The following is a 27,605-nucleotide window of genomic DNA, read 5'->3' on the forward strand; positions in this document are numbered from 1 at the left end:
TCTTATGTGTCGGAAATGTGCTTTCATAAAATTGTGAATTGCCGAATTTATTTCATTTTTCAAAAACAACAGATGTTTCGGATGCAGTAATGCATCTAAATAAATAAATAAAGTCCAATAGATGTATAAAGTTAAAGTTGACTTTCTGGGCCACAGAGTGCCTCTAGTGCCTGCATAGTTCCCATAGAAACAGATAATAAACCGGCAGCCGTTCCACGCTCTGCTGCTCAACACTTCCGGTAATCTAACGCACTGACCAATCAGAACAGCGAACACCGATCTCCCGCGGAATTCGTGTTAGTCGCTTTTTCATTGTTCGCGGGAAACTGAGCATTTCTGAATGAAACGCCTATCCAGCAGGAGCTATGACTCTTTTTCACCATGTTGTTGATCGAGGCGTTATTAAAAGAATATGTAATGGTGAGTATAATTTAGATATGTTAATGGAAATCTATGTGTTTACGCTTTTTTACTCAAAACCCCATATAATACCCAGGTCAGCGTCGGGACTATCCGCTGTCCTCTCTGCTGGACGGCTACCGGTGCGCGCGACAGGACGAACACATCTCATACGGAGCCTCAGCTGCTGCGGTGCCGCCGTTTGGATGCACGTTTTCCTCTGGTACACTTTTAATTAAACGTTTACAACGAGTGAAAACCTCACGACTGTGTAAAGCCTAACACTTTGGGCTGGGTTTATTTGTCGTTCAGCTCCTGGCCAGCAGAACAGCCTTGCTGTTGCAAACGAGGAAGGGTTTGTGACCCTCTTCAATACTGGAGAAAAACAGAGCTCTGTGCTGAAAGGTTGGTTTAGGTTTACCTAGATTCAAGACTGGTTTTGTAGGATGCTTATTTTGGTTAAACCCATTCATATATGTTGAACTTTTGTTTTACAGAGTGGCAGGCGCACGATAATGCAATTTTTGACATTGCCTGGGTTCCTGGTGCAAACAGCTTGGTGAGTTTTGTCTGATTCTTCTGTTTATTTAGTGCTTTAGTTTATTATGTATATAGCTATCTATCTGTTTATATGTCTATATAGACAGTATTGTTTTAAATGGAAATATTAATTTACAGGTAACAGCGTCTGGTGACCAAATGGCCCGTCTGTGGGATGTTGTTACAGGTGACCTGCTGGGAACATTTAAAGGACATCAGTGCAGTCTTAAATCAGTGGCTTTTTCCAAGCAAGAGAAAGGTAAGTCTACAACTATCTTCAAAATAGCTCTTAATGTGCAGTATGTATACTGTATGAATGAAATATGTCTTTTGTTATGTGCAATATATTGATAATGCGTCCCATAATGCACCCTCAGATATAATCAACCATTATAACATCTTTCTTCATGCATGTTTTGTTTGTTCTGGCAATAAAGACAATTACACACTTGGATTAAAATTATTATTTGGTATTTATTGATTTTTTATTTATTTTTATTTTTTTTTAAAGAGAACTGAATTAAAGCTGCACGGTTTAATAAGATGTAGCAATTTATTTCAAACAAAATTCACAGTTTTTAAAACAAAAGTAGCAGTGTTGTAGCTTTCCATCTAAGTATTAGATGGAAAGAAAAAGTCATAATTGCTACATCTAAAATGAAAACGAATATAAAAGATAATTCAAAATATTAATAAATACTGTAGTAGTATATACAAAGTGTGTGTGTTTTCCTCGATTTATATTTATTGGTGGCTTTTTTAAACTGCTTGTTGTTTTAAAACAGCTGTTTTTGGCACTGGAGGCAGAGATGGGAACATCATGATTTGGGACACAAGATGCAGTAAAAAAGGTACATTATTATTCTGACCTGATCTCAATCAAACCTGGTCATCAAAATGATTTCTAAAGCTCACAGAAATGTTTAATTCCATCACAGATGGTTTCTACAGGCAGGTAAAACAGATCAGTGGTGCCCATATGAAACCTGAAAAATCCACTCCTCAAACAAAGAAAAGGCGTGGGATGGCGCCCCCTGTGGTGAGTCACACAATCCACAGTGAGGAGGCATTCATTTGCCAGTGTAACACAACCTTGATATATCACAGGGATGCTCCTTGATTGAGTTTATATATGTATACATATAAAGCATAACCACGGACGTTCTATTTTACAAATTCAGAGATTTTGCATTTTTAGGACTCCCAGCAGGGTGTGACGGTGGTTTTGTTCTGTGACGAAAACAAACTCATCTCCTCAGGAGCAGTAGATGGGTGAGTGCCTGATGGATTTGTACAAATTACTTAAATATTACATGCTGCTACCACATTCTGTCACACTTTTCAACTTAATTTCTTGGTATGATTCCATTTTAATGCTGATGTTTTCCCATAACATTCTGATCTCCTCATAGGATCGTTAAAATGTGGGATTTGCGGAAGAACTACACTGCATACTACCACAACCCCCTCCCTCTACAGGCCTATCCTTACCCAGGCTCCTGCACACGCAAACTAGGTACACATCTCATGCCCACTCTGTCGTTACACCAATAGTAATGTGCATTAGTAAGTAGTATTAATTCACCGTTATGTTTTCCTCTGTAGGTTATTCTGATCTTTCACTGGACTCCACTGGCTCCAGACTGTTCTCCAACTGCACAGATGACAATATCTACATGTTCAACATCAGTGGTTTGAAAACAACTCCAGGTAAATTATAAATGTGTATATTTTTGTGTTAATGAATGAATTTAATGTATAATATAATTTGAGTGGAATTTAAATGCATTTGCTTTTTACTTTTTTCAGGCATGTAAAATAAAAAAAAGTGAGCTCATGTAGTTTGACTGACCTGTTTTGTGATTTTCCTTCACAGTTGCTGTATTCAGCGGTCACAGTAACTCCTCATTTTATGTGAAGTCCAGTGTCAGCCCAGATGACCAGTTCCTGGCCAGTGGTTCAAGTGACCATCATGCTTTCATATGGAAGGTAAGGACTAACCTAGAAGACTTGGAGCTAACCAGCCTCAGTCTGTCTGAGAACATCTGTGGTCACTGTCTGCATATATGACATTTTGCTTTTGTTTCAGATATCAGACCCGAAACAGGCTCCCATGATGCTTCAAGGCCATAGCCAGGAAGTCACATCAGTGGCCTGGTGCCCCACCGATTTCACAAAGGTTTCTACTTTTTACAAAAAAACTAACTAAAACAAAACGCTAAATATTTCATCGATGTATGGACAGTTATTCAAAGTTTTATATTGTCATACCCATCACGCTTTCTGCAGATTGCTTCCTGCTCTGATGACAACACTGTTAGGATCTGGCGCTTGAATCGCAGACCAGACGGAGAAAATTCATCGAACCGAGATCCAAACTTCGTAGGCTGGACACTTCATAAAATCCAATCACCACCCAGAGCACCTGGTAGGTCTCTTTTTGTAAATTTTTCTACTGTGTGTGTGTGTGTGTGTGTGTAAAACATTTTATTTCAGATTCAGAGCTACTGGTCAAAAGTTTGGCTTTTTTATTTTTTTTTTAGTTTTTGAAAGATGTTTCTCACAAGGTTTCAAGACTGCATTTGTTTGATTAAATGCAACAAAAATACTAATCTTGTGAAATTATTACAATTTAAAATAACTGTTTTAATATATGCAAAAATGTAATTTCTTCCTGTGATGGTGTAAAGCAGTCTTCGGTGTCAGAAATCATTCTAATGCTCAGTTATTATCTATTATTTATATTAATAATGTTTCTTATTGTGTATGTTGGGGAGTTTTTGCTGCTTAATATTTTTGAGGAATTATGACTTTTTTGTAAAGGATTCTTTGAACAAATTCAAAGGTCTTTTTTATTGTAATATAAGTTTTAATGCAAATAAATTCATTTATTAATTATTACATAATTAAAAATCGCTAAATCAGTATATTAGAATGATTTCTGAAGGATCATGTGACACTAAAGACTGGAATAACTGGAAAAATTCAGCTTTACCATCACAGGAAAGAAATATACAGAATACATGTTTTTTTTAATAAATAATATTTCATAGGATTACTTTTGTACTTTATTTTTATAAATTCATAATTTCAAACTGATTTCTTTTTTTTTTTAATTGGTATTTATGATGACCATTTTTCCTCTCAGGCCCTTACAGCCCTGTTGAAGTCACTCCAGCCAAAAGTCCTGGATCTGAGAGGGCCGTCTCTCTGGCTTCACCCCAGCCTGCTGCTTGCGCCCCTACGGGTGCTGATTTACCCCTGCCATCAAACACATCTGCACCTTCGGCCAAGGTCAGCAGCCCCAAAATGCCCTCGTCCATCCAGCAGTGGATCAGCCGCGGTAGTTCCCCTGGTACATCTCCTCTTCGTAAGGTGCTCACACCTGTCCTCCAGGGCCCTTCCTCTGAACGCCGTGCAAAGCGCCGACTGGAAACAGGTGATAGGTCTGGTTTGGGAGAGGAGAGTGACGGGCTGTCTGAACTGTATCCCGACGTAAAGAGGAGCAGGAGTTCAGTAAGCGCACAGAACGAGAAGGGTGATCTATTCAGTTTGCAAACAGAGGAGAGGCTCAGCTCGGCTGGACAAGTTGGCACTGGCAAAGAGAACAGCTCTCCGAGGAGGTCTGATTGGCTTTCTGTGATCAGCCAGAGATTTAAAGGATCAGCTCAACCAAAAAGCCCCAACGGCAGCAGCAAACGGCACGATGCAAGAACACACAGCTCTCCAGTGAGTAGATGCATGGAAATCTATATAGATTTAATAAAAAAAAAAAAAAGAAAAATCAATAGAGTTCTAAGCCGTTGACCAAACCAACTCTGAGATGAGATAAAACACAACAGTTATTTAAGATTTATTTCATTTGATAAATGTAAAAGATGTATACACTACTGTTCAAAAGTTTGGGGTCAGTAAGTTCTTTTTAAATTACATTTTTAGCAAGGCGGCATTACGTTGATCAAAAGTGACAGTAAATACATTTATAATGTTAGAAAATTAAAATGAATACAAAAAATTCCACAATCAGCATATTAGAATGATTTCTGAAAGATCATGTGGCACTGAAGACTCGAGTAAGGATACAGAAAATTTAGCTTTGATCACAGAAATGACTTTTTTATTCATTTTTATGGTAATATTTTGCAGTGTTTCTGTTTGTACTATCGACACCTGTCTGTTACGCCAATATTCCCTAGTAAAAAATGCCATAATTTAATTTATTTCATACAAAGTATACATTTATTGACATGACTTACTGATATAAAATAATTCAGCTTTATTTGGAGTTTCTTTATTGCACAGTGCACACTTCCTAATAGTATGTCTAAAATGTTTAATATCACTATTAATTAGGATTGTATGATCTTTGAATAATATCAGTCTTTAAGTGCAAGATATTTAAATTGTACCTGAAGTATACATGCAATCGTTTCACTTTAGCACAATCACATATACTGAAGCGCATCTTTAGTTGGACAATTTAGCAGTCTTTAAATATGCCAGTTTAGTATACCAAAAGGACAATTTCATGTTATAAGCACATAAATGTTCATGTATTTGTAGTATACTTGATGCAAAATAAATGTATTTGAAATACGTTTTAGTATATATATATTTATTTTCCACTAGGGACTCCTTTGTTGTTGTTCATTTAGTAGCCCTCTAAAAATTATGTATTTTTGTCTTTTTAGGCAGCAGTCTCACCATGTCCAATAAGAGTTGTCTCTCCACCGCCAACCAAGAAAGCATCACCATCCAGACCCATGAAAAAGATCTCTAGCTACTTTGTGAAAAGAACCCAAGACTGATCATTGTGTGGCAACAAATCAAGAGTGTCTCATATGACGCATCTATGGTTTAAGTTCAGGTTCAGTTTTTTGAGACCAAGCTTATGTATTTATGTATCTGATGTGTATATATTTTATCTAATGGTTTTTAAATATGTATAAGTTTCAAAAAGGGTCATGTTGATGATCGTTTTGGTAAACGTTACAAAACTAGATTGGACACCGCAATTAAACTCTACAAGTTTTCTGAAGTGTCCACGTCTATCTGTGAAGCACTGAAAATAGTTTTGAGCTTAGTACGTGATTCAACACGCATTTTAAAGTAACTGCATTTATATCAGATTAAATCTACTCTGTAGATTGTCAGTACTTTTTATTTTGACTTTCCAAAACTGATGCCCTTTCAGCTTGTCTGACTCTGAACGTGGGTCACATTTTATTATCGAGTTCTTTATTGATTGTAAAGCAGCACTTTACATAACAAATCCATTTTCAATTAGCTCAGTGCTTTTTAGTTATTGAATATTTATAATGATTTAAACATTTAGTTGTTACGTTCTCCATGATATGGGCGGTTTCTTAAGTTTGCAGGTTTGTCTGGAATGTGACTTGACCTGATTCCATGTTTTGATCCAGCTTGTGTTTTTTGCCTCAGGTGTTTAGCATGGTTGTTCAAAACTATTTTACTTTTGGACTCAAAGTTCAGTTTTAGCTAGCCTATAACCCATTTAAATCAAAATATGCAATTCTCAAAAGTCATTCACTTGCATGAAAAAAAAGATGCATGCACTGACGCTGTCAATCACTATCATTCATCTATTTTTGTGTTTCAGAGAAGAAATTGAGTCTCATAGGTTAGGAACGGGCTGAGCATTGAGCTGTTTGTTTTATTTCGCATTTTTGGGATGAACCGGACTCATTTGACTGGCTACAAGTCTCTCAAACTGTGTTTAAACGCTTTTATTTTGTGATTTCGCGTTGATATTTTGTTCTTGCATGTCTCTTGAGTGGTTCAACTTTGTGAACATTTGTTGCCTGTGCTCATTTGAGTTCAAGGATACACAACCTCTAAATACCATTAAAACAAGATTCTGATTGGTCGAGGGGCGGGGCTTACTGTCTGCGCGGATGCTCATTGGACGAGTGTTCCATCACTCAGGCGCGCCACGGGGTTTTATTTTTAGACCCCAGTGAGGCGCAACAGCAGCTGAATGAAGTTCAGCGGATCCGAGGGATTTCACGGCGGATTCACGTTAAACTCTTTCCTCGCGTCGCCAGTAGCCGGTTCCAAGCGACTGGATCACCGTGACTCGCTGTGTGTCGGCTGTCTTTGAACTGTGTTACGCGGAGTAACAGGTTTTAATGAGGCGCGCTTGTTGAAACATTTCAGCATGATAAAAACCTACTATTAACTGCGTTTTACAGTCATACGTGACCAAATTGTCTTCGCAGGATACCTGTGGGTTATTGGGGAACATGCAGCCTTCATGAGTGGCTTCACTGCGTGTCATTAGATGGGGTCTCGTGAGTTTAATCAACAGCGCAGTCAATGGGACGTCAGTCAGACTAGAAAACATATAGGGCACTTTCAGTCACTGTAAACGCAGCTCGTTGGATAGACCTGCTTTGGAAATGTCGGCGATATCTGCGGCCGAGAAAGTGGATGGATTCACGCGGAAGTCAGTGAGGAAGGCTCAAAGGCAGAGGGGTTGTCAGAGCTCGTCTCAGTTCGCGGCGAGCGGCAGCAGGCCTGCGGCTCCGGAGATCTCCGCGCTCCCGCGGCTCAGAGGTAAGAGGATAAAGCGCTGGAAATAGACTCAAAACCAAGTGCGCTGCCTATCTAGACAGCATTGTGGTAGCTCGAGTTCCCAGAATGCTAAAAAGTAGTAAATATTACAAATGCACTCAAATAAATGGCACCTCAATTGTTATGTGAGTGTAATCTGCCTCTGGAGTTATATATTCGCATCTTTGATGAGCCACGAGTGAATTATTTACAGCAGGCCCATAACTGCTGGAAAACTCATGGTGTGTGTCTGTTTGGGAGAATACTGTAAACACTGATTGTGTCAACATTATGTCTCAGAGCTTTATCAAGGGAAGCATGGTCTAACCTGTGTTTTCCCACATTTCATGTCCTCTTTTTGTATTTTTTGGAAGCCACGTGGTTGTCAAGAGTACAGCAGTGCCCACCCACTTTTTCAGTGGCCTTGCTTCCTGAAGTGTCTTTCCCATAGGGATTTTAAAAACGTTTTAGTTAATGAGTTATAAGTCATGAACCGAACCAATTTTATGATTTTTTCTTTTAAACAGTTTTGGTTCCCATTGCCTTCCATTGTATTTCTAGTGGATGTCAAATGGAACCAAGATGGTCCTATTATTGGGAAGTACCATCATCTTTGGCTCTTTACCAGGGGTGTCCAATCCTGCTCCTGTAGGTTGCCAGGTTTTCACAAATCCCACCCAATTGCTTAAAGTATTGTTTGTCCAGTTGTTTTAAATTGCTTAAAGTCGCCCAATTTCACGGGGAAATTGTGGACTTGGCAACACTGTGTAGGGCCGCTGTCCTGCAAAGTTTAGCTCCAGCCTCAAGTAAGCACACCTGAACCAGCTAACCAAAGATCATAGGCACACTAGAAACTTGAAGGCAGGTGTTGAGGAAAGTTGGAGCTAAACTCTGCAGGACAGTGGCCCTCCAGAACTGAGTTTGGACACCCCTAGGGTTCTACAAAGGTCAGTCATTTAAAACAAAGACTGCGGAGGGCACAACATTCTTACAGTATGTGTCAGATCTTTTCAATCAGTTGGCTGAACTGGTTCACAAACTCTCCAGTCACAAGCAGCTCTCAATTCAACAGCTGACTGACTCACTCAACCGAAAACTGGCCCTTTAGAGGAAATCTAATTCCTAATGAATTGAGAAAGTAATGAGTGATCACTTGTGCAAACCGAAGTAGGACACACTATTACAACAAACACATTTATTTATCAATAAAATATTAATTGAAAAAAAAAATTGTAATGTGTCTGCATATTGGTTTATTGAAATATTTTGGGGACTTTAGTGACCATGTGATTACGTAATTAATTACGCCGTGGTGTGAAAGAGTTGAGTTTGTGTTTACATGATGCCATTTTCAACTGATTTTTTTTTTGTGTGTGTGTTTTGCATAAAAACTGAAAAGTTTTTCCTTTGTGTTCTTTTTCATGTAAATATACCCTCAATTATTTATTTTTTACCCGTTCCTTAAAGCAAACGCAAAGTGTAAACGAGTCAAACTTTCCATTCCTTCTATAGAGAAGCAGCTGTTTGTAAGCCTTTGCTGCATCACTTGAGTCATCAAATGGAAAGATCTTTCCAAACAAGTTTCCGAAGCATACTAGTAGCCACGCCCCCACTTGATTCAAGTTTTCTGCCTAGAATTGTCAGTAACAGACTAGTAAATAAATGCGTGCAGTTTTGCTCTTACTATCCAACCGAACATATAGTATCTTGGTTGTTGTGGCTGATTTCACCCTTTTTCTCTGAAAGTCAAAAAGTAGAGTTAAAACTCCTAATATAAAATAAAATGCAGCTTTGCTGAATGAGTTTATATTGCATGTATGTATTGAGTGTTTTGCATAACTGCATTTTAGTTTAGAAATAAGAAATAATTTAGAAATTCATTCATTATATTTACTACTTACTGTATTGCTTATTATATGCATTACTTATTGCTTATAGTGACTCGGGAAGCATGCCACTACGTTTAATTTCAGTATAACCATATCAAATTTCTTTCTTTTAAATGCATTTCTTATGGGATGCCTGATGAAAATCTCTTTCTCTCAATACTCTTTTGATATTCTGCACTTTGCTATTCCATAAAGACAAAATGCCCATAAATAATATATATATATAACTCATTTGCTTGATGCTCAATATAGCTGGGAAATGCATTTACAGTTATACTGACATTATGACTCCCCATGGACGGGCCATGTATCCATGGCAACCACACACCCGGGGTCTTGATGGGAACCTCAGCAAATTCAATGACTCATCCCGTGTGTGTGAGGACAAATACAAGTGAGGCAGTCAATGAACATGTTTCTAATGTTCGCTCATTTCTGCGGTCACTTGGCTGCATTTTCTGGTGGACGTGGTGACTCAAAGCAGAAGTTATCTGGGAAAGACACCGGGACACTGGCATTCAGATGAGTTACATAAGGTGTATTAATAGAGCAGTGGGGTTGTCTTAGCACCCCTCCAGCCCTTCCACCACTGTTCTCTCACTGTTAAACCCTCTCCGAGTGGAAAAAAACATCATGAAGTTTACAGAAGCCTGGAACAGATAGACAGCGGCTGTAAGAACCAGAGTACAAAAAGAGCCATAAATAATTGAAAGAAATTTTTTTACATGACATTAATAGAATGATTTTTTTTTCTAGAGTGCACTCTTGTGTGGTGTGTATTACATGGGTCTGCACTGTATTTTGTCTCCATTGGAATACTGTAATGGTACCATGGCTCAGTATTTGATATTTAACATGGTACAGAAATTAATTTCAATTGTACTTTCAAGAATACAACTAGTATTACTACGGCGCACTACCGTTCAAAAGTTTGGGATCTGTTATAAGATGTTTTAAATGTTAAGTGAAAAAGGTCTCTTGCTCACCAAGGCCTTATTTATTTGATCAAAATACAGTAAAAACAGTATTTCAGCAGCCTTTACTCCAGTCTTCAGTGTCATGCTAGACATATTATCAATGTTGAAAAAAAGTTGTGCTGCTTAATATTTTATTTTATGGAAACCGTGATATATTTTTCCAAGATTCTTTGATGAAAATTCAAATGAAAAACATTTATTTGAAATAAATATATATTTTTTTTAAATGTCAAAATCTTTACTTCACTTTTTTTTGTTAATTCAATGCATCTTCACTGAATAAAAGTATGAATTTCTTTAAAATCTGTGACCAATGACCAAAAATAATGCCATAGTTCTTTTTAGAGGTAATTTGCGAAACCTCTTCTATATTACGGAAACGTTTACAATGTGAAACGATTCTTCGGGAAATAATTTTGGGCCTAATATTCTAATCAAGTGCCAAAATGTCAGGACTTGTAGATTATTTATGCCGTTCATGGCCAAAGTTCAGGTCAACTAAATGTCAGTTACGATCCCACTGTTATTTATAAAGCGCTGTTGATTTATTATTAGTGTACACAGTGTCTGTAATGATATGGGTAACTGATTGGAGATACTTCCTTGTGTTTATTATATTACCATCTATATTACAGTCAAATGTATGGCCTGTCAAGATTCCATATTCCGTGTGAAACTAGACCATTACGTTTCTGTTAGAATTGAGTATGTATCCTATGGCACTTACATTTAATTTGCAAATTCTCTACAAGGCTTTGCATGTGGTCAAATGTTTTGATAGGCAGAGTGAACCGAAGATAGTACGCTTTAACCCTTAATAAATGCTGCAGTGCAGCCAGTTTTATGAGTGACCTGTTCACGTGTCACTAACCCAGCTGAGGTCACTGGTATTACAGTGTCTTATGCAAGATGAGATCCTTCGAAGTACTTCTTGGAACTTCAGCAGCCCAAAGGCTCCAGGCATTAGAATAGAGAAACGTATGAGGAATGGATGTGGATTGAGGACCAAAAAGATATGATAAATATAGTCCATATTAAATGACTCCTATAATATATTTGAAAAGTTCTAAAGCTATATGAAAAATCGTGATAAAATTGTACATGTAGTGTTTAATCATTTTAATTGAGTCCTGTATGGATGGATGAGAGAATTTCTCTTTGTCTTTGCTGCACACATGGCATGCATATGATACTTTTTCCTCAGTTCTTGATTTATTACATTGGTTCTGTGTGTTGGCATAACTTTAGGTTATTTGTAATAGCAACTTTTGGAAAATCAGAAATGTCCCCATCAACACTTGGAAAATGTTCTCCAAATGACTAGAGATCTCCCCGACTTAATGGATTTGTAGGATGCATTTAAGGATGTGAAAGGAGCTGTGCCAAACGAACTGCAGATAGGAATCGCCTACATTGGGGAGATTATTGGATTTCAGTCTAAGAGGGATTCAGCCGTATGCCTGAACATGAGCTTATGTGGCTCAGTGGAGCACAAAGTGCTAGAGGTCAGAAGTTCAGGAGTTTTTGCTCGGCTGAACATTTTTATTTATATTTTTATAAATTAAACAAAGTATGTTTGACAGTAGAGTAGATGTTAGGAAAATCAGTAACAGTGGTGGATTTATTCCATGCTGGAAACTTCTGCCCTAAGCCAGGAATAATGGTCATTTGTGCTGGAAAGTGGTATATAGTTTGACAGCAACAAAATGTGTGTACATGTGCGTCTAAAAAAAATTGAATATCTTGAAAAAGTTAATTTGTTTATTGTAACTTATTTCAACTTTCATATATTCTAGATTCATTACATGTAAAGTAAAACATTTCAAAAAGTTGTTTTTTTTTTCTTTTTGATGATGATTAGAGTTTACAGCTCATGAAAATCAAAAATCCAGTATCTCAAAATATTTGCTAAGATCAGTCAAAAAAGGATTTTTCGGGTTCTATTGCAAGCTTTTCCTGTGTTTATTTGCCTCTTTATTATGAATCGCTTGTTGTATTCCTCAATTCTAAGTGACTTTGGATAAAAGCATTTGCTACATGAAATGCAATGTATCATATCATATTTTGCTATAATGCATTTTAGAATTGTTATAATTCACAAAATAATGTGAACATCTATTATTAGAGGAGTTTATAAATTGTCAAGGCCACAGTGGGGGGAAAACCCTTTTTCTTTCTTTCTTTCTTTCTTTCTTTCTTTCTTTCTTTCTTTCTTTCTTTCTTTCTTTCTTTAGTATATGTATATTTTGTTTGTTTATATTCTCTTGTATGTATATGTTGTGTTATAGTGTAAGTGCTCTGTGAAAAAAGTGACTTGTTAGACTTCCAGAAATGACAAGCCATGAGAAATTGTTTAGCAGGAGCATCTGTAAAGTTAACAGACCAGTTGTTTGGTGTTTTCTAAACAACAATCTTTGATTATGATTGTATACACAAAGCATGGCAAGAATAAACCAAATATATATTATACCAAAATATAATAATTGAACACTGAGAAGGATTGTGACCAAACAATGTTACAGCAAACTTCAGTATTCACCTTGCAGCCTAATTCTTCAAGAAGAAGAAGAAGAAAAACACACTACAGAGAACGTCATAATGCAAAGATGAACTTCAACATAAACTACTTTGGGCAGTATTGGTGAGAAGCAGATTCAATCCTTCAACATCTCTGAAGCAACTGGCAGATGTTCTGATAGATGACCCACAACTGGAGACTATTCAAGTTGTATATAAACTGCCAAATTAATCTATGATGCCAAAACTGCTCTGATGCATTGATGCAAATGATGCACGTCCCAAATGCTCAATCGGAATTTGGAGGCCAAGGTAACTCCTTAAACTCTTTGTCATGTTCCTCAAACAATTCCTGAACAATATTTGCAGTGTGGCAGGGTAAGTTATGCTGCTGTAAGAGGCCACTGCTATTAGGGACCACCGCTGCCATTAAGGAGCGTATGTGGTCTGCGACCATCCAAGTGGTGGGTGTCAAAGTAACATCCTCATGAATGCCAGGACCCAAGGTTTCCCAGCAGAACATTGACTAGAGTATAACACTAAATCTGCTGGTCTGCATTTTTCCCATAGTGCATCCTTCTGCCAGGTAAACGACACGCATGCACCCAGGCCGGCTATCCACTTTATCTAAAAAAACCAAAATAAAAACGATTCATCAGATCAGGCAACCTTCTTCCATTGCTGCATTGGCACAAAGGCGTTTTGGGTGCCTGTGACACTGATGCTGGTTCACCAGTTGGTCTTCCTTGCACCACTTTTTTTAGGTACTAACCACTGCATGTCAGAAATGCCAAGACTTGCTGTTTGGAGATGATCTAGCCCAGTCGTCTAGCCATCATTATTTGACTCCAGTCAAAGTCACCATTTTTCCTGCTTCCACCACATGAATTTCAATAATGGACTGTTCTCTTGCTGCTTAATATATCCGCCTCTTGACAGGTGCCATTGTAACAATATAATCAATGTTGTTTACTTCACCTGCCAGTGGTTTTAATGTTTTAGCTGATCTGTGTGTGTGCGTGTATAGAACAGAGTAATCACATCATTTCCACATCCAAGTGAAAATTTTATTACATTTGGGCCTGCAATAGAATTTTGCGTAACACTTTATTTTAGGGTCTCTTAACTAGTTGCTTATTAGCATGCATATTACTAGAATATTAGCTATTTATTCGTACTAATTAAGCACATATTAATGCCTTATTCTACATGACCTTATTGTACATCCCTAATCCTACCCAACACCTCAACTTAACAACTACCTAACTAACTATTAATAAGCAGCAAATTAGGAATTTAATAGTGAATAAGTGTTCCCTATTCTAAAGTGTTACCGAGTTTTGATAGGGAAACATGTACACCATCTCTGTGTTTGCTAAAGCAAACATGTGCGGTTTACAAAGTGAAACGTCATTATGCCATCAGATTGATTTCAGCAGAAGAGAGTCACTTCAGAGGAAGAATTACAACATTTGATTAAATGTTACAAATACAAACATTTATTTCTCTACAATAAAATGTACAAATTAACTGTTTGATAAAACTAGGTAGGTGCATTTATAAAGTAAAAATAAAATGATGAAAAACATCTGATGGTGGAAGAGCAATTTGTTTTTGAGCTTCCCAGCTGGGGTATAGCCTCCCTTCTTACTCCAGGACATTAGACACACTACCAAGTGTATATTACACCATTCCTGTCCACTCAAGCATTCAGCTAGATCAGTGCATGCATATACACTCGAACATAATTGCACTAGGTATCAAAGATATTAGTTTTGGTGAAATAAGATGCAGATGTCGTTGACCACTGCATGTATGTGATTTCTCTATAGCAACACTGTCAATGTTTAAATGTGATTTAATGTTGATTTAAATTTCAAGTGTAAGTGTTTTAATTGTAATTGTATCAGCTAAATTGTTGCAGTTGAAAAAATCTAAATACATTTGATCATGTAGTATTGTGTAAATGCATATCTCTGATGATTTTGATGCTAGTAATTTTAATAATTTTCAACTCATCTCAAATCTTCCATTTATTACTAAAGCACTGGAGAAAACTGTGTTTATTCAGCTACAGTCTTTCCTTAGTGCAAATCATATTTTTGAAACTTTCCAGTCTGGTTTTAAGTCTCTGCATAGCACAGAGCGTGCTTTATTATAGGTCATTAATGATACTTTGTTGGCAACTGATTCTGGTGACTCTGTTATCCTAATTCTGTTAGACCTCTGCTTTTGATACAGTTGATCATAAAATAATTTTATCTCAACTAGAATATTTTGTGGACATCCAGGGAACTGTTCCAAGCTGGTTCAAATAATATTTAACAAATAGAAGTTTTTCTGTCAGATTAGGTCATTTTTCTTCGTTGCCTGCTAAACTTTCCTGTGGAGTGCCACAGGGTTCTATTCTCGCACCCATTCTTTTTTCTTTGTATTTACTTCCTTTGGGCTCTATTTTCAGAAAGCATGGTTTATCATTTCACTGCTATGCAGATGATACCTGGGGCCTGTACCATGATGGTAGATGAACAAATTCAGAGTTATAGGATAAGTTTGGAGTTGACAAAACCAGGCTTTGTTGGTACCATGAAGCTGATCATCAATTTTCTCTGTCAACTCAGGCTTGATGCTGAGTTAATGGAGCGCGTGCACATGAATGTGTGACATCAGCGGTGAACAGCCAATCACAACACAGAGCAAGTGTGATTCACTTCTCACGAGAGAGCCAGCGAGATACAAAACTCTTTTGTTTAAGGTTACGAGATTAAAGAATGAGGAATTTAAACGCATTTCCACTGAAGTAGTTGTCCATGAAAGAGGACGAATAAAGGGAATTATCTTGCTCTATCAGTGCAGTCACAAGTGAAACTTGTGAAGTTACAGAGACTCAAACATGTAAGGTCACGTAGCCATTTTTAAAGTGTTATCTATTGATTCTACCATTTATTTATATTACATATGATCTGTATATAATATTCATTTAAAATAAATGTTTTATAATAATTGTTAAACTAAAAGTGCTTGTGTGTAATGGAGTAATAATAATATAAATCATATGTAAATTGTAATTATCATTAAAGCCATAATTATCATAATTTTTTTTTGTTTTAAGGTACTTCATAGTGGCCTTTAATTTGTAGGAAGAGAAACTGGGGGAGTGACACTTTTTTTGTGTCAGTCGTGTCACTTTTCTCACATCTGATTGGTCCAATTTCAGTTTGAGATCTCTAACCCAGAACATAACCTGCCCCGGAGCAGGTTAGCTGTGCAGTGTAAGTTACTATGGCAATGAACGCAGCTAAAAGCCAAGCCATGGTACCTAAAACCCAGGATTGGTGCAAACTAAACCTTTTTTTTTTTTTTTTTTTTTTGCTTTGCTTTGCTTTGCTTTGCTTTGCATTATTTTGTTTTTGTTCTGCCTTGTCTTGTTTTGTTTTGTTTGAGTTAAATTGCCAAGTCTAAGTGCCTCATTATTTGTTTATAGAAATATTTATTAATTAATTGAAAGTACAGGAGAATAAATATTTTTTTTTTTTTCATCGTTTCAGATGCATCTTCTACAGAGCAGCATGAGCTGTTCATGCAGAAACTACAGCAGTGCTGCGTAATATTCGACTTTTATGACACCGTGACTGACCTAAAGAGCAAAGAGACCAAACGGGCCACTCTCAGTGAACTTGTGGATTATGTGTCCACTAACAGAGGAGTTCTGGTAGAACCTGTCTATCCTGAAATCACCACCATGGTCAGCATCCATGTGATGTGCACCAAACTTTAAAAATAATGTATTTGTTTTTAGCAAAAATAGAAATATCTTCCTTATTGTCAAAGTAAACTCCAAATCCTTTCTGTTTACAGGTTAGCACAAATATTTTCAGAACGCTTCCACCCAGTGAAAACCCTGACTTTGACCCAGAAGAAGATGAACCCACTCTAGAAGCCTCCTGGCCACACATACAGGTCAGCTCTCACATTTTATAGCTCATTGTTTGCTTATTTACAATGTATTTTTTTATGTACTATTATATTTAGTTAACTTTATGCACAGCACAGCATGTGAATAAATTAAACAAGTCAAAAATGTTGACTTACAAAAAAACAAAACAAAACAAAAAACCAACAGCATTTTGGTAAGGTTATAGACTAGAGAGTACAATTGTTGACAATGTAAATATTATGTATGTATTTATTTAAGCAAGCTTTGTGTTCTAATATTGTTTCTACGTCTGTCAAGAATGAGAGAAATATTAAATATTGTCTTTTGTTTCTTTTTTTTCAGTTGGTGTATGAGTTTTTCCTTCGATTCCTAGAAAATCCAGACTTCCAACCAAGTACTGCCAAACGTTATATTGACCAGACGTTTGTGCTACAGGTATGTGAACTTTGTATTAATGCATTTCAATTCTATAAATATAATATAAAAAATTAAATAATTCATATTAATTTTCAGAAAATTATACTTTGTAAATATTAGTAATTATTGTTATTCTGTTCTTACTATTTTTCTTGGCATTTGCCATTTTATTTTAAAGCAGCATAATCCTATTGCATAAAATATATATACGTGTATACATTGTTGTTGTTGTTGCTTTTAATCATACATTTTAACTGTTTAATGATATTTATCCCTAAAACTCACCAATTTGGTATCCTCTGACTTAAATGGGGACTAAAAGAAAAGAAAAACAAGTTGTTATCTTACACAGTTTTGGTTCTGAAGTTAATTTGACCAGTTTGAAGGATTTTTTTTCAGAAATGTTAAACTAGAAATACAGATTAAGAAAATGCATTTTTAGGAGACTACTTAATAGCAAAATAGCTTCCCTGACTTTTACAGCTGAAGTGGTAAATATTTAGAAATATGAAATGATACGCTTGGTAGGCTTGGCCTCTTCCTCTTTTGGATCTGCCTCAGTCAGTGTCTGTTCCTGCGTGATCAGCTGTCCGTATCGACCCGGTCATTCCCCCTGAGCGCACTGAATGCTCTGGAATGTAGAGTCAGTGTGGAAGCTGGTGTAAAAGTGAGTTTCCATGATGCGAGCGTTTCCTGGGCTGCTTTAAATAGCGCCCTGTTGTTTACGCCACAGGAAGGAAAGAGGCAGCACTGTAGTCCAGGCTGGGATGGAGAACATAATGACAGACAGCAGACACAACCAAAAAAAGAGTCGTTCTAGTAGAGATGTGGTAGAGAGTGTTACTGCATGCCTGTTGTTTTTTGCATTATTTTTCCATTTGGAGATGCTGTTGTACAGAAATGATACATTTTAGCTTTAAGATTTTGAAAACATAAAAAAAAAAAAAAGTTGCTCTGCATTTTTGAACAGAGCATGATATTTACCAAGATGATACTTGATTTTATTTATTTTTTCAAGATGGTACTTGATTTTGTTTTATTCTCTATATTTTATATATGTAGTCTGTTATGCTCAACAAGGATCCATTTATTTAATTACAATTACACTAAAATATTGTGAAATATTTTTACAGTTTAAAATAATTGTTTTCTTGTTTAATATAATTTAAAATGTAATTTATTCCTGTGATGCAAAGCTGAATTTTCTGCATCATTACTCCAGTCTTCAGTGTCACATGATCCTTCAGAAATCATTCTAATATACTGATTTACTGCTCAAGAAACATTTATTATTACATTTAATGTTGAAAACAGTTGATATTTATCGATTGACTTTTTTATCTATCTATTAGTGCTGTCAAAAGATTAATCGTGTTTAATCGCATCCAAAATAAAAGTTTTTGTTTACATGTGTGTGTACTGTGTATATTTATTATGTATATATAAATACACACTCATACAGTATATATTTTGAAAATATTTACATGTATATATTTATATAATTTATTTTATATATAAATATATTTAATATACAAATATAAAAATTTTCTTCAAATATATACATGCATGTGTTTGCATTTATATACATAATAAATATACACAGTACACACACATATATTATGTAAACAAAAACTTTTATTTTGGATGCGATTAATCGCGATTAATTGTTTGACAGCAGTACAATCTATCTATAAAAATATATAATATGTTTTGTCTTAATGATAGGTGACCACTTAACTGCTTGAATGAATTAAATTCCCATTTGAAAGGGCTTTATTTTAGGGTGATAAAGCTATGGTCAGCTGGTCGTTTATTCCATCTTGTTCAAAGTCATCTATTGAAATAAGGATGAGGATGAGCAGTTTTAATCCTGTTTAAATTTTGATTTAGAGTTACTAATGTTTTAGACATCATTAACGGCCCTCATGAATGTGATTGAGGTTGGACTCATTTACTAATAATGTCATATTGCATAAAGGCTATTGTCAAATACATCACTCATGGCAGGGATTCATTGTCTGGAGGCTAAAGGTAGCATTACATAACGCGGTCCTGTGTAGACAGTCTAATGTGACATAACAGTTGATGCTGCCAGATCAAACCATTCCATAAAACCTTCCATTAAGAGTCTCAACTGGGTACAAATTGTATATTGCATGGCATTCTTAATTTATACTTATTTTCAGTATTTCGAAAATGAAAAAGCTTAAAAAAACAAGATGATTACATCATTTCAGGGTTGCAACCTTATACTGTAATAAGAAATGATTATGTGAGAAAATGAATTCCTTGCTTTTTTCTCCAGCTCTTAGAACTGTTTGACAGTGAAGATCCTCGAGAGAGAGAGTTTATAAAAACGATTCTGCATCGCATCTATGGGAAGTTTCTGGGTTTGCGTGCCTTTATTCGGAAACAGATCAACAATATTTTTCTGAGGTAAGAAAACACTTATTTTCACACTCGTATGTATACACTGCTATTCAAAAGTTCTTTAATAAAAGAAATAAATACTTTGATTCAGCAAGGATGCACAAAAGGAATAAATAAATGTATCAAAAGTGACAGTAACAACATTTATACCGTTAGAAAATATTTCTATTTCAATAAATGCTGTCCTTTAAACTTTATATTCCACTAAAAATATTCAATATTTAACTGTTTTCAATACTGATAATAGCAAATGTTTCAGCATATTACAATGATTTCTTAAAGATCGTGTGACACTGAGACTGAAGAGTAATGATACTGAAAATTCAGCTTTGCATCACAGGAATAAATTACATTTGGAAATATATTCAAATAGAAAACAGTTATTTTAAAATGTAATATTATTTCACAGTTTTACTGTATTTTTGGTGAGCAAAGAGACTTCTTTCAAAAACATTTGAATAAAATCTTACCAAACACAAACATTTTAACTGTAGTTTGTGTCTGTATTTTTTTGTCATTCTTCCATGGCTTTGTAATCTTTATGTAAAAATGTTTTTTGCATGTCAAAGTAAGGAAAAAGTTGGTGAACTGCTAGTAAAAACCATGTAAATGGTTCTCTATGCAATATCAAATACCATTTCCATAAATGATAGCTGTGTAAAGTGTGTGAAATGCTTTGGGCTACAGAATGTGGGGAAAAAATATATATTTATATATATATATATATATATATATATATAGACTGGCTTATGAATTTCAACTTTTGGATTGTGCATTTAGTTAAAAAATGTTTATATATTGTAATTATGTTATGTTTATATTATATCATATTTTATTTGCAATGTAAATCATTCATATACTTTTCCCAGATACATCTATGAAACTGAGCACTTTAATGGAGTTGCTGAACTCCTTGAGATTCTGGGCAGGTGAGTCTTTGCTTCATTTTCTTTCATGTTCTGTTCACAGAGATCATTTAATGGAGTGCATTTGAAAGCGTATAGCGTCAGAATGCATGCTGGGTAAAAGGTTATTTGGCTGTTGGTGTTGGCTGACTGTAGTCACCTAATGTTAAAACTGTCACTGTCTTTATAATCGCAGTATCATCAATGGCTTTGCTCTGCCGCTGAAGGCTGAACACAAGCAGTTCCTCATGAAGATCCTCATTCCCCTGCACACTGTTAAAGGACTCGCGCTGTTCCACGCACAGGTAACCCCTAAAGCCTGCTCTATCATATTTGATACGCAAGTTTTTGAATGATATAGACATGTATATGAATTTTATGTAAGTAGTGTGCCATGCCGATAATAAAGAGATATTATCAAACTTTCTTTCTTTTTTTTTTTTGGCCATATGAATATCAGCAACTGCACCAAATTTCATATTTTTGTTATTTTGTGCCTTTTGATTAAAAAAAAAAAATAATCTAAATATGAGCTCAATATCATCTTATAAATGACAGATGTGTCAAATATGATACTTAACAAAAACACATGTTAACTTACCATTTATCATATGTATTCTTTCTGATACAGTTGCAGGAAAAATGTATGTGAACCCTTTGAATTTACCTGAATTTCTGCATAAATTGTTAAAAAAATTTGATCTGTTTATAAACTAAAGGCTGGAATACACTACATGACTTTTAAAAAACTTTTAACAGATGTTATAAATATTAGGCATTTCACACTGAACACAACAAACTCACGCTTGACAAATTAAAACAATGTGTGTTCTAAAATCGGCTCAAAATATCAAACATGTTTTATATCCTCTGACTCGGTAGAATCATAGTGTAAAGCTAAAAGATCAGACTCTGTTCCCATCATACACTCCTTGGATTGACCCTCCACATCACATTTTACCCCTGCAACTGTATTTAGTTTTTTGCACATCTTACAGTTTTACAGTCATGAAAAATGTTATTGGCAGAGAAATTCATCTGGTGATTATACGACCAGTAGCCTTTTAAAATTCATCTTTTTGTTTTATATTCATAAGCATGCTGATAAGAAAATCTTTGGCAGGTTGATTTATGTTTGCACAAACCATCTCTTCTTTAGTATCTACTCTTCACCTTGTTGTGTTTCAGCTGGCCTACTGTGTGGTTCAGTTCATAGAAAAGGACCCGACCCTCACTGAAGTGGTACTGCTCACCTCATTCTCACGCAATCCCATTTCAATTTATTTGAGCCACCAACATACTGTTTTTTAACAGCTACACTCTGAAAGCTAGAATTTATTTGGGGAAATGGAATTTATAATTAAAATAAATTACATTAATGAAATGTGTACTTTCTGCACACTAGTGCCTTTAAAAGAATTGCAAAAATAATGCCTTATTAAAAGTTCCACCACATGATTTTGGTAGAACTAACCAAAATAGTTGTGAATGGTCTTGATGGCTGGTAGGTTTTCACAGAGAAGGTCAAGGTTTAGCTGGTCCAGCTCACATAATTACAAAAAAGTAAACTATGAAATCCTGTGAAATGTGCATGCAGACTGCATAAAAATGTGCATACTCTTTATCAGTCAGTTTAACAGTCACACTCTGAAAAATAAAGGAACAGAATCTGTCACTGGGACTGTACCTTTTCGAAAGGTACATGTTTGTCCATGAGTCCATTTTGGTACCTTAAAGGTACATATTAGTACATAAAGTGTATATATTAAAACTTAATAGGTTCAAAAATGTACCTTTTGAAAATGTACTGCCCCAGTGACAGCTTTTGCACCTTTATTTCTGAGAGTACAGTCTGTGCAAATTGAAAGCTGACAAGAAAGTTCAAATATCACTAGACAGGTACATGTGTACTGTGTGTGTATATATATTATGTGAATTATATCATAGAAATACATCATGTTAAAAATTTAACTTAAATTTAAAAATTTCATTTTGACCCATAATGTATTGTTGACTATTGCTACAAATATACCTGTGCTGCTTATGACTGGTTTTGTGTTCCAGGGTCAGTGGGTCACACATGGCCAGTCATAAGCAGCACAGGTATATTTGTAGCAATAGTCAACAATACATTATGGGTCAAAATGAAAAAAAATTCCCTTTATTTCATTATGTATTTCTATGATATAATTCAAGTTCATTAGAATTGCATAATTTATCAAAAAATTATCTTTTCTGTTTCCTATCAGGTGGTTCGTGGCCTTCTTAAATTTTGGCCTAAGACGTGTAGTCAGAAAGAGGTAAACTATCTTATCATTTATAGGCCAGTCATTACAACAAGTAATGAATGCATTATGAGAGGCTGTTCTCTTTTTTTCTACTATATTTGCAGACAAGTGTCCGTTGAGTTTCTGTGTTCTGTCTCTGCTCTATTAGGTCATGTTTCTAGGGGAAATTGAAGAGATCCTGGACGTTATCGAACCTACGCAGTTCAAGAAGATTCAGGAGCCTTTATTTAAGCAAATCTCTAAATGTGTAGCCAGCCCTCATTTTCAGGTAGAGAGAGGTGTTAGTATGTGATCAGAGTCTGTCCGGTAAATCACAGCTTGTAGGGAAACAGCTGATTACAAATGTGCTTTTCAATTACTTTACTATGGAATCAAATCCATGCCGCACACAGTATATTTCATAAATAAATAATTGTACAAAAAAAAAAAAAATTCATTGAGGAAAAGTTTTGCAAACAAAAGTGAATGATTGCAAAATAGTATGATAAAATAAAAAATAAAGATAATTACACAAAGTCAATGACCTGCTATAACAGAAGCTTAAATGGATACTTCACACTAAAATGAAAATGTTGTCATTAATCACTTACCCCCATGTCGTTCCAAGCTAAAAGCGGAACACAATTTAAGATATTTTGGATGAAAAGCGGGAGGCATGTGACTCTCCCAAGTATTATTATTGACTATTAAGTATTATTGACCGCCAAGTAAATTACACTGTCAAGGCACAGAAAAGTATAAAAATATCTTCACGGGTCCACTTGGATCCGAAAACCCGAGGTCGATACCTATCAATTCATCTGCAGCGCTTAAATCTGTTTCAGTCAAGTGTGAGCGTGTGATACAGTTTTACCTTTGCAGTTCACTTTTGTGCCTGGTTCACGTTTTGCCATATTTTGCAGTTAATTACATCATTATTCTGCAGTTCTTTATGCCCAATACTTTTTATTTTTTGCAAAAGGTTATTGTTTTGCAAATGTTTGGTATGGATTTCATCCATTACTATTCCATTTTTTTCAAGAAAATGCTGAAAATAATTGTGCTGCTAAATATTTACAGGATTCATTGAAAGGAAAGTTCAAAAGTACAGCATTTATTTGAAATGGAAATCTTGTGTAACATTATAAATGTTACTTTTACTGTCACTTTTAATGAATTAAATGTCTTTGCTGAATAAAAGTGTTCATTTCTTAAGCTGATGCCAAACTTTGGGTGGTAGTGTACGTTTCATTATTTCTAATATTTGCAGGTAGCAGAACGAGCGCTGTACTACTGGAACAATGAATACATATTGAGTCTAATCGAGGAGAATAATGCCAAAGTCCTTCCCATCATGTTTGGAAACTTGTACCGGATCTCCAAAGAGCACTGGAACCCGTATGTTGTGGATTTTTCATTTGCCACATTTTATTAAAGGAATCATTAATTGCCTTCATTTCAAACCCAAACTGACTTTTTCGGTCAAACAGAAAAATAGAAATTTTAACGAATGTACTAGTTGCTCCTTAAAGCAACACTCCACTTTTTTTGGAAATGGGCTCATTTTACAACTCCTGAAGAGTTAAACAGTTGAGTTTTACCGTTTTTGAATCCATTCAGCCGATCTCCGGGTCTGGCGGTAGCACTTTTAGCTTAGCTTAGCATAATCATTCCCAAAAAAGTGGAGTGTTCGTTTAAATGCAGTTTGGTGAATGGTTGAAAGAAATGACATGCAGTAACTCTCTTTTAATTGTCTCAGGACGATCATGGCCCTGGTGTACAATGTATTAAAAACACTGATGGAGATGAACAGCAAGCTGTTTGATGAACTGACGGCCTCTTACAAATCTGACAGACAGCGGTAAGATCACGTCTTTACTCTTCTCATTTAGTTCACAATCACTCTGCTCATGATTGCCATCACTTCTGTCCTCAGAGAGAAGAAGAAAGAGCAGGAACGCGAGGAACTGTGGAGGAAGCTGGATGAACTCAGACTTAAGGAGACATCAGCCATCCAGAATAACAGGCATGAGATCCAGTTCACTTACAGCAACAACAATAACAACAACAACCTTCGCGAGAAGGATGAAAACGCAGCAGCAGCCATTACTGACAGAATTGAGAGCGACTCCTGGGTCAAATGACACTGCCCTCTTTCTTCTTTCCTTAGTATTTTGCTGGTTTACAGATGTAAACCAATGTAGAGAGCAGTAAAGGATATGGACCTTCAGCAACAATCATTTTTAAAGCCAAAAGCCTATGTAAAACTAAATCAAAATGCTATTTTCTCCTGCTAAAGGATAATATATTTTCTGTATGTAAGTCTATTTTGGATGTAAAGTGTGGTTATAGTAAGTGCGATTACATTTACTAATCTTAGTGAAATTGAGAAATTTCAATAGAAATCAGGAATGAAAAGTGAAAGGATGAAAGTTTTCCCTGCAGATTTCGCAGTGGGTTCAGGTTAGTCACGTGGACACACCACGCTCGCTGACCAATAGAAAGCTGCTTATTTAAAAAAAAAACAAGTCTATTGTGAGATGTGCTCCATACATCGCTACACTACTGCTAACAAACGATGGACCTTTTCTCATAAATTTCACTAATGTCACTGCAGTTATAATCAGTATTTTTGTCCTTTTTTTTTTAAACAAAATACATGTACGATATAACTAATAATAGTTTAAAATAGTACTTTTGTTATATTATAAGGGTATATATATTAAATGAATTTATTTTTAACCATTATTATTCAATTTGGCTTCTAGCTTTTACAAGAAAACAAGATAAAAATACTGACAAAAGAAATATTATTGGTGGTGAAGGCTATATTAAGACACATGAGCATGATCTGTTTTTTTTTTTTTTTTTTAAAGCAAACACTACCATGAGTTTGAAATGTATTTCACCATAAATGTGACCTGAGCTGAATATTAATATTTGATGCCTATAGTTCACATGATACGCAAGTTATATTCCATGGAACTGTCAAAAATTAGCCTTAGAAATGCAAAAATTGAAGCACAAATGTAGTGAACCTGATTTAAGACTTTTTATCATAATACCAGCCTTGCATTATAAATGCAACATCTTTAAATACTATATTTGATTAAAAACTCGTTGCTTTCTGTATCATTCGGATCCACATGCATTTCGCAGGTTGGGATTGAAACAAATAGATCATTCTTAGACATAACTTAACTCAGGGATAACCAATGCTCCCCACATGTTATAGAACGTTTTTTTTGTTGTTCTTGTTTTATTTTCTCAAAAATAGAAAAAAAATTGTAATGTTTAAAGAAGCAATAGATATGAGACTCACTGACATTCCATTCAACGTTCTATTGTCTTGCTTCAACCAAAAATGGTCTCATCGCTATGCAGTTATGTTTTCATGAGATTTCCTGTGAGAATGTGTAAAATAACCTTGTTGTAATGTGCTTTCCTGCAATAAAATGCCAGGCTTTTTTCCATGTAATATTAATGGTCTGTATGCGTGAAATAACAGTCATTCTCTTTTACTGTTGCCATATAGTCATTACAGAATGCAGACTTGGTGACCAGCAGGTGATACTTTTTCACAAACGACTGGCTCTGGTAATGATCTGGGGTAAATTATTGTCATGATGGAAGCGGTGAGCTGCTTTAATCATGCAGTCAGACTTTGAAATAAAGGTCAGTTCGCAGCGTGAGATTCATTTATCACAAATATAACATGATAAATGTCATCCTGTGATGATGAGCAGTTCATTTATTGAAATAATTAATAATAGTGTTAATATGGCTGCCAGCCATCCTGTCCTTATCACACAAATTTTGCAAGACAAAGTAACTTAGAGACGCAAGTTTCCATCCATTCCAGTATCTTCTGCACATTTGAGCTCTTCCAAACAGTGGCTATATGATGCTAAGATCTATCCTTTCACAGAACAACTGAGAGACTTGCAAATGAAAGTGCATTTAAAGTGTCTACATTTGTGTTTATACTTAAGAATAGTTCACCCAAAATCTGCTGAACGTGTCCTCACCCTCAGGTCATCCAAGATGCAGATAAGTTTGTTTCTTCATCTGCACAGATTTGGAGAAATGTAGCATTGCATCAGTTGCTCACCAATGGATCCTCTGCAGTGAATGGGTGCCGTCAGAATGAGAGCTGATAAAAACATTACAATAATCCACACGACTCCACTCCATCGGTTAACATCTTATAAAGTAAAAAACTGCAAGTTTGTAAAAAAAAACCAAATCCATGAAGACATTTTTAACTTCAAACCATTGTTTTCAGCTAATATATGAGTCCATAACATTGCGCTCTCCAGTGAATAGCAATATAATAGGTTGTCTTTTACATGGAGTTTCTTGACTATTTGACATTTCTCAAGGGATGTGAAGTTGTGTAACTGTCATTATGTAACTCTATAAGTTTGAATGTAAAAAAAAATAACATAAATATTAGTGAATAATTACGGATAATTAGTCAACCCTGATGTATTTATAAGAAAACAATCTGTTTTGTGTACATGGTGATTTAGCCTACGGTTTTGTTTTAAATGAGGGCACACTCTCCAAAAAGGCACCTTTCTACTAATATGTATATTTAAGGTACTAATATGCACCCTTTAGGAGTAAATAAGGATGCAAACGTGTAACTTTACAGGGTGCCACCACAGTGACAGCTTTTGTAGCCCTTTTTGTTTGTAAGAGTGCATGTGTTCATCATAATCATCATCTAAAAGATTATCAATCTATCTCAT

At 35.5% G+C, this 27,605-nt stretch overlaps 2 protein-coding genes across 2 annotated transcripts; both read left to right on the top strand.

Annotated features, from left to right (window-relative positions):
* Positions 1–262: 262 nt before the first annotated feature.
* LOC306843425 (denticleless protein homolog) lies at positions 263–6,827 on the top strand. Its single transcript, XM_079374920.1, has 15 exons — positions 263–420; positions 497–622; positions 712–804; positions 897–958; positions 1,078–1,198; positions 1,725–1,790; positions 1,878–1,978; positions 2,138–2,211; positions 2,352–2,455; positions 2,545–2,649; positions 2,816–2,928; positions 3,029–3,118; positions 3,229–3,367; positions 4,088–4,668; positions 5,631–6,827. The coding sequence occupies exons 1-15, from the start codon at positions 366–368 to the stop codon at positions 5,745–5,747; spliced, it is 1,947 nt and encodes a 648-aa protein (XP_079231046.1). The 5' UTR covers positions 263–365; the 3' UTR covers positions 5,748–6,827.
* LOC306843426 (serine/threonine-protein phosphatase 2A 56 kDa regulatory subunit alpha isoform-like) lies at positions 6,749–26,164 on the top strand. Its single transcript, XM_079374921.1, has 13 exons — positions 6,749–7,515; positions 16,444–16,640; positions 16,754–16,855; positions 17,175–17,267; positions 19,555–19,685; positions 20,549–20,608; positions 20,781–20,889; positions 21,773–21,826; positions 22,834–22,884; positions 23,021–23,140; positions 24,122–24,249; positions 24,611–24,712; positions 24,788–26,164. The coding sequence occupies exons 1-13, from the start codon at positions 7,359–7,361 to the stop codon at positions 24,993–24,995; spliced, it is 1,512 nt and encodes a 503-aa protein (XP_079231047.1). The 5' UTR covers positions 6,749–7,358; the 3' UTR covers positions 24,996–26,164.
* Positions 26,165–27,605: the final 1,441 nt, after the last annotated feature.

Source organism: Barbus barbus, assembly GCF_936440315.1.
Source record: "Barbus barbus genome assembly, chromosome: 24".
In the NCBI taxonomy this organism is placed as follows: domain Eukaryota; kingdom Metazoa; phylum Chordata; class Actinopteri; order Cypriniformes; family Cyprinidae; genus Barbus; species Barbus barbus.

What these genes read in the sequence shown, in the direction of transcription:
- LOC306843425 (XM_079374920.1), top strand. Translation starts at nt 366, where the DNA reads ATGACTCTTTTTCACCATGTTGTTGATCGAGGCGTTATTAAAAGAATA. An exon ending in TGGTTTGAAAACAACTCCAG is followed by an intron (nt 2,650 to 2,815) that starts GTAAATTATAAA and finishes TTTCCTTCACAG; the next exon opens with TTGCTGTATTCAGCGGTCAC. An exon ending in CAAGAACACACAGCTCTCCA is followed by an intron (nt 4,669 to 5,630) that starts GTGAGTAGATGC and finishes TTGTCTTTTTAG; the next exon opens with GCAGCAGTCTCACCATGTCC.
- LOC306843426 (XM_079374921.1), top strand. Translation starts at nt 7,359, where the DNA reads ATGTCGGCGATATCTGCGGCCGAGAAAGTGGATGGATTCACGCGGAAG. An exon ending in CTCCTTGAGATTCTGGGCAG is followed by an intron (nt 20,609 to 20,780) that starts GTGAGTCTTTGC and finishes TTATAATCGCAG; the next exon opens with TATCATCAATGGCTTTGCTC. An exon ending in TCGCGCTGTTCCACGCACAG is followed by an intron (nt 20,890 to 21,772) that starts GTAACCCCTAAA and finishes GTTGTGTTTCAG; the next exon opens with CTGGCCTACTGTGTGGTTCA.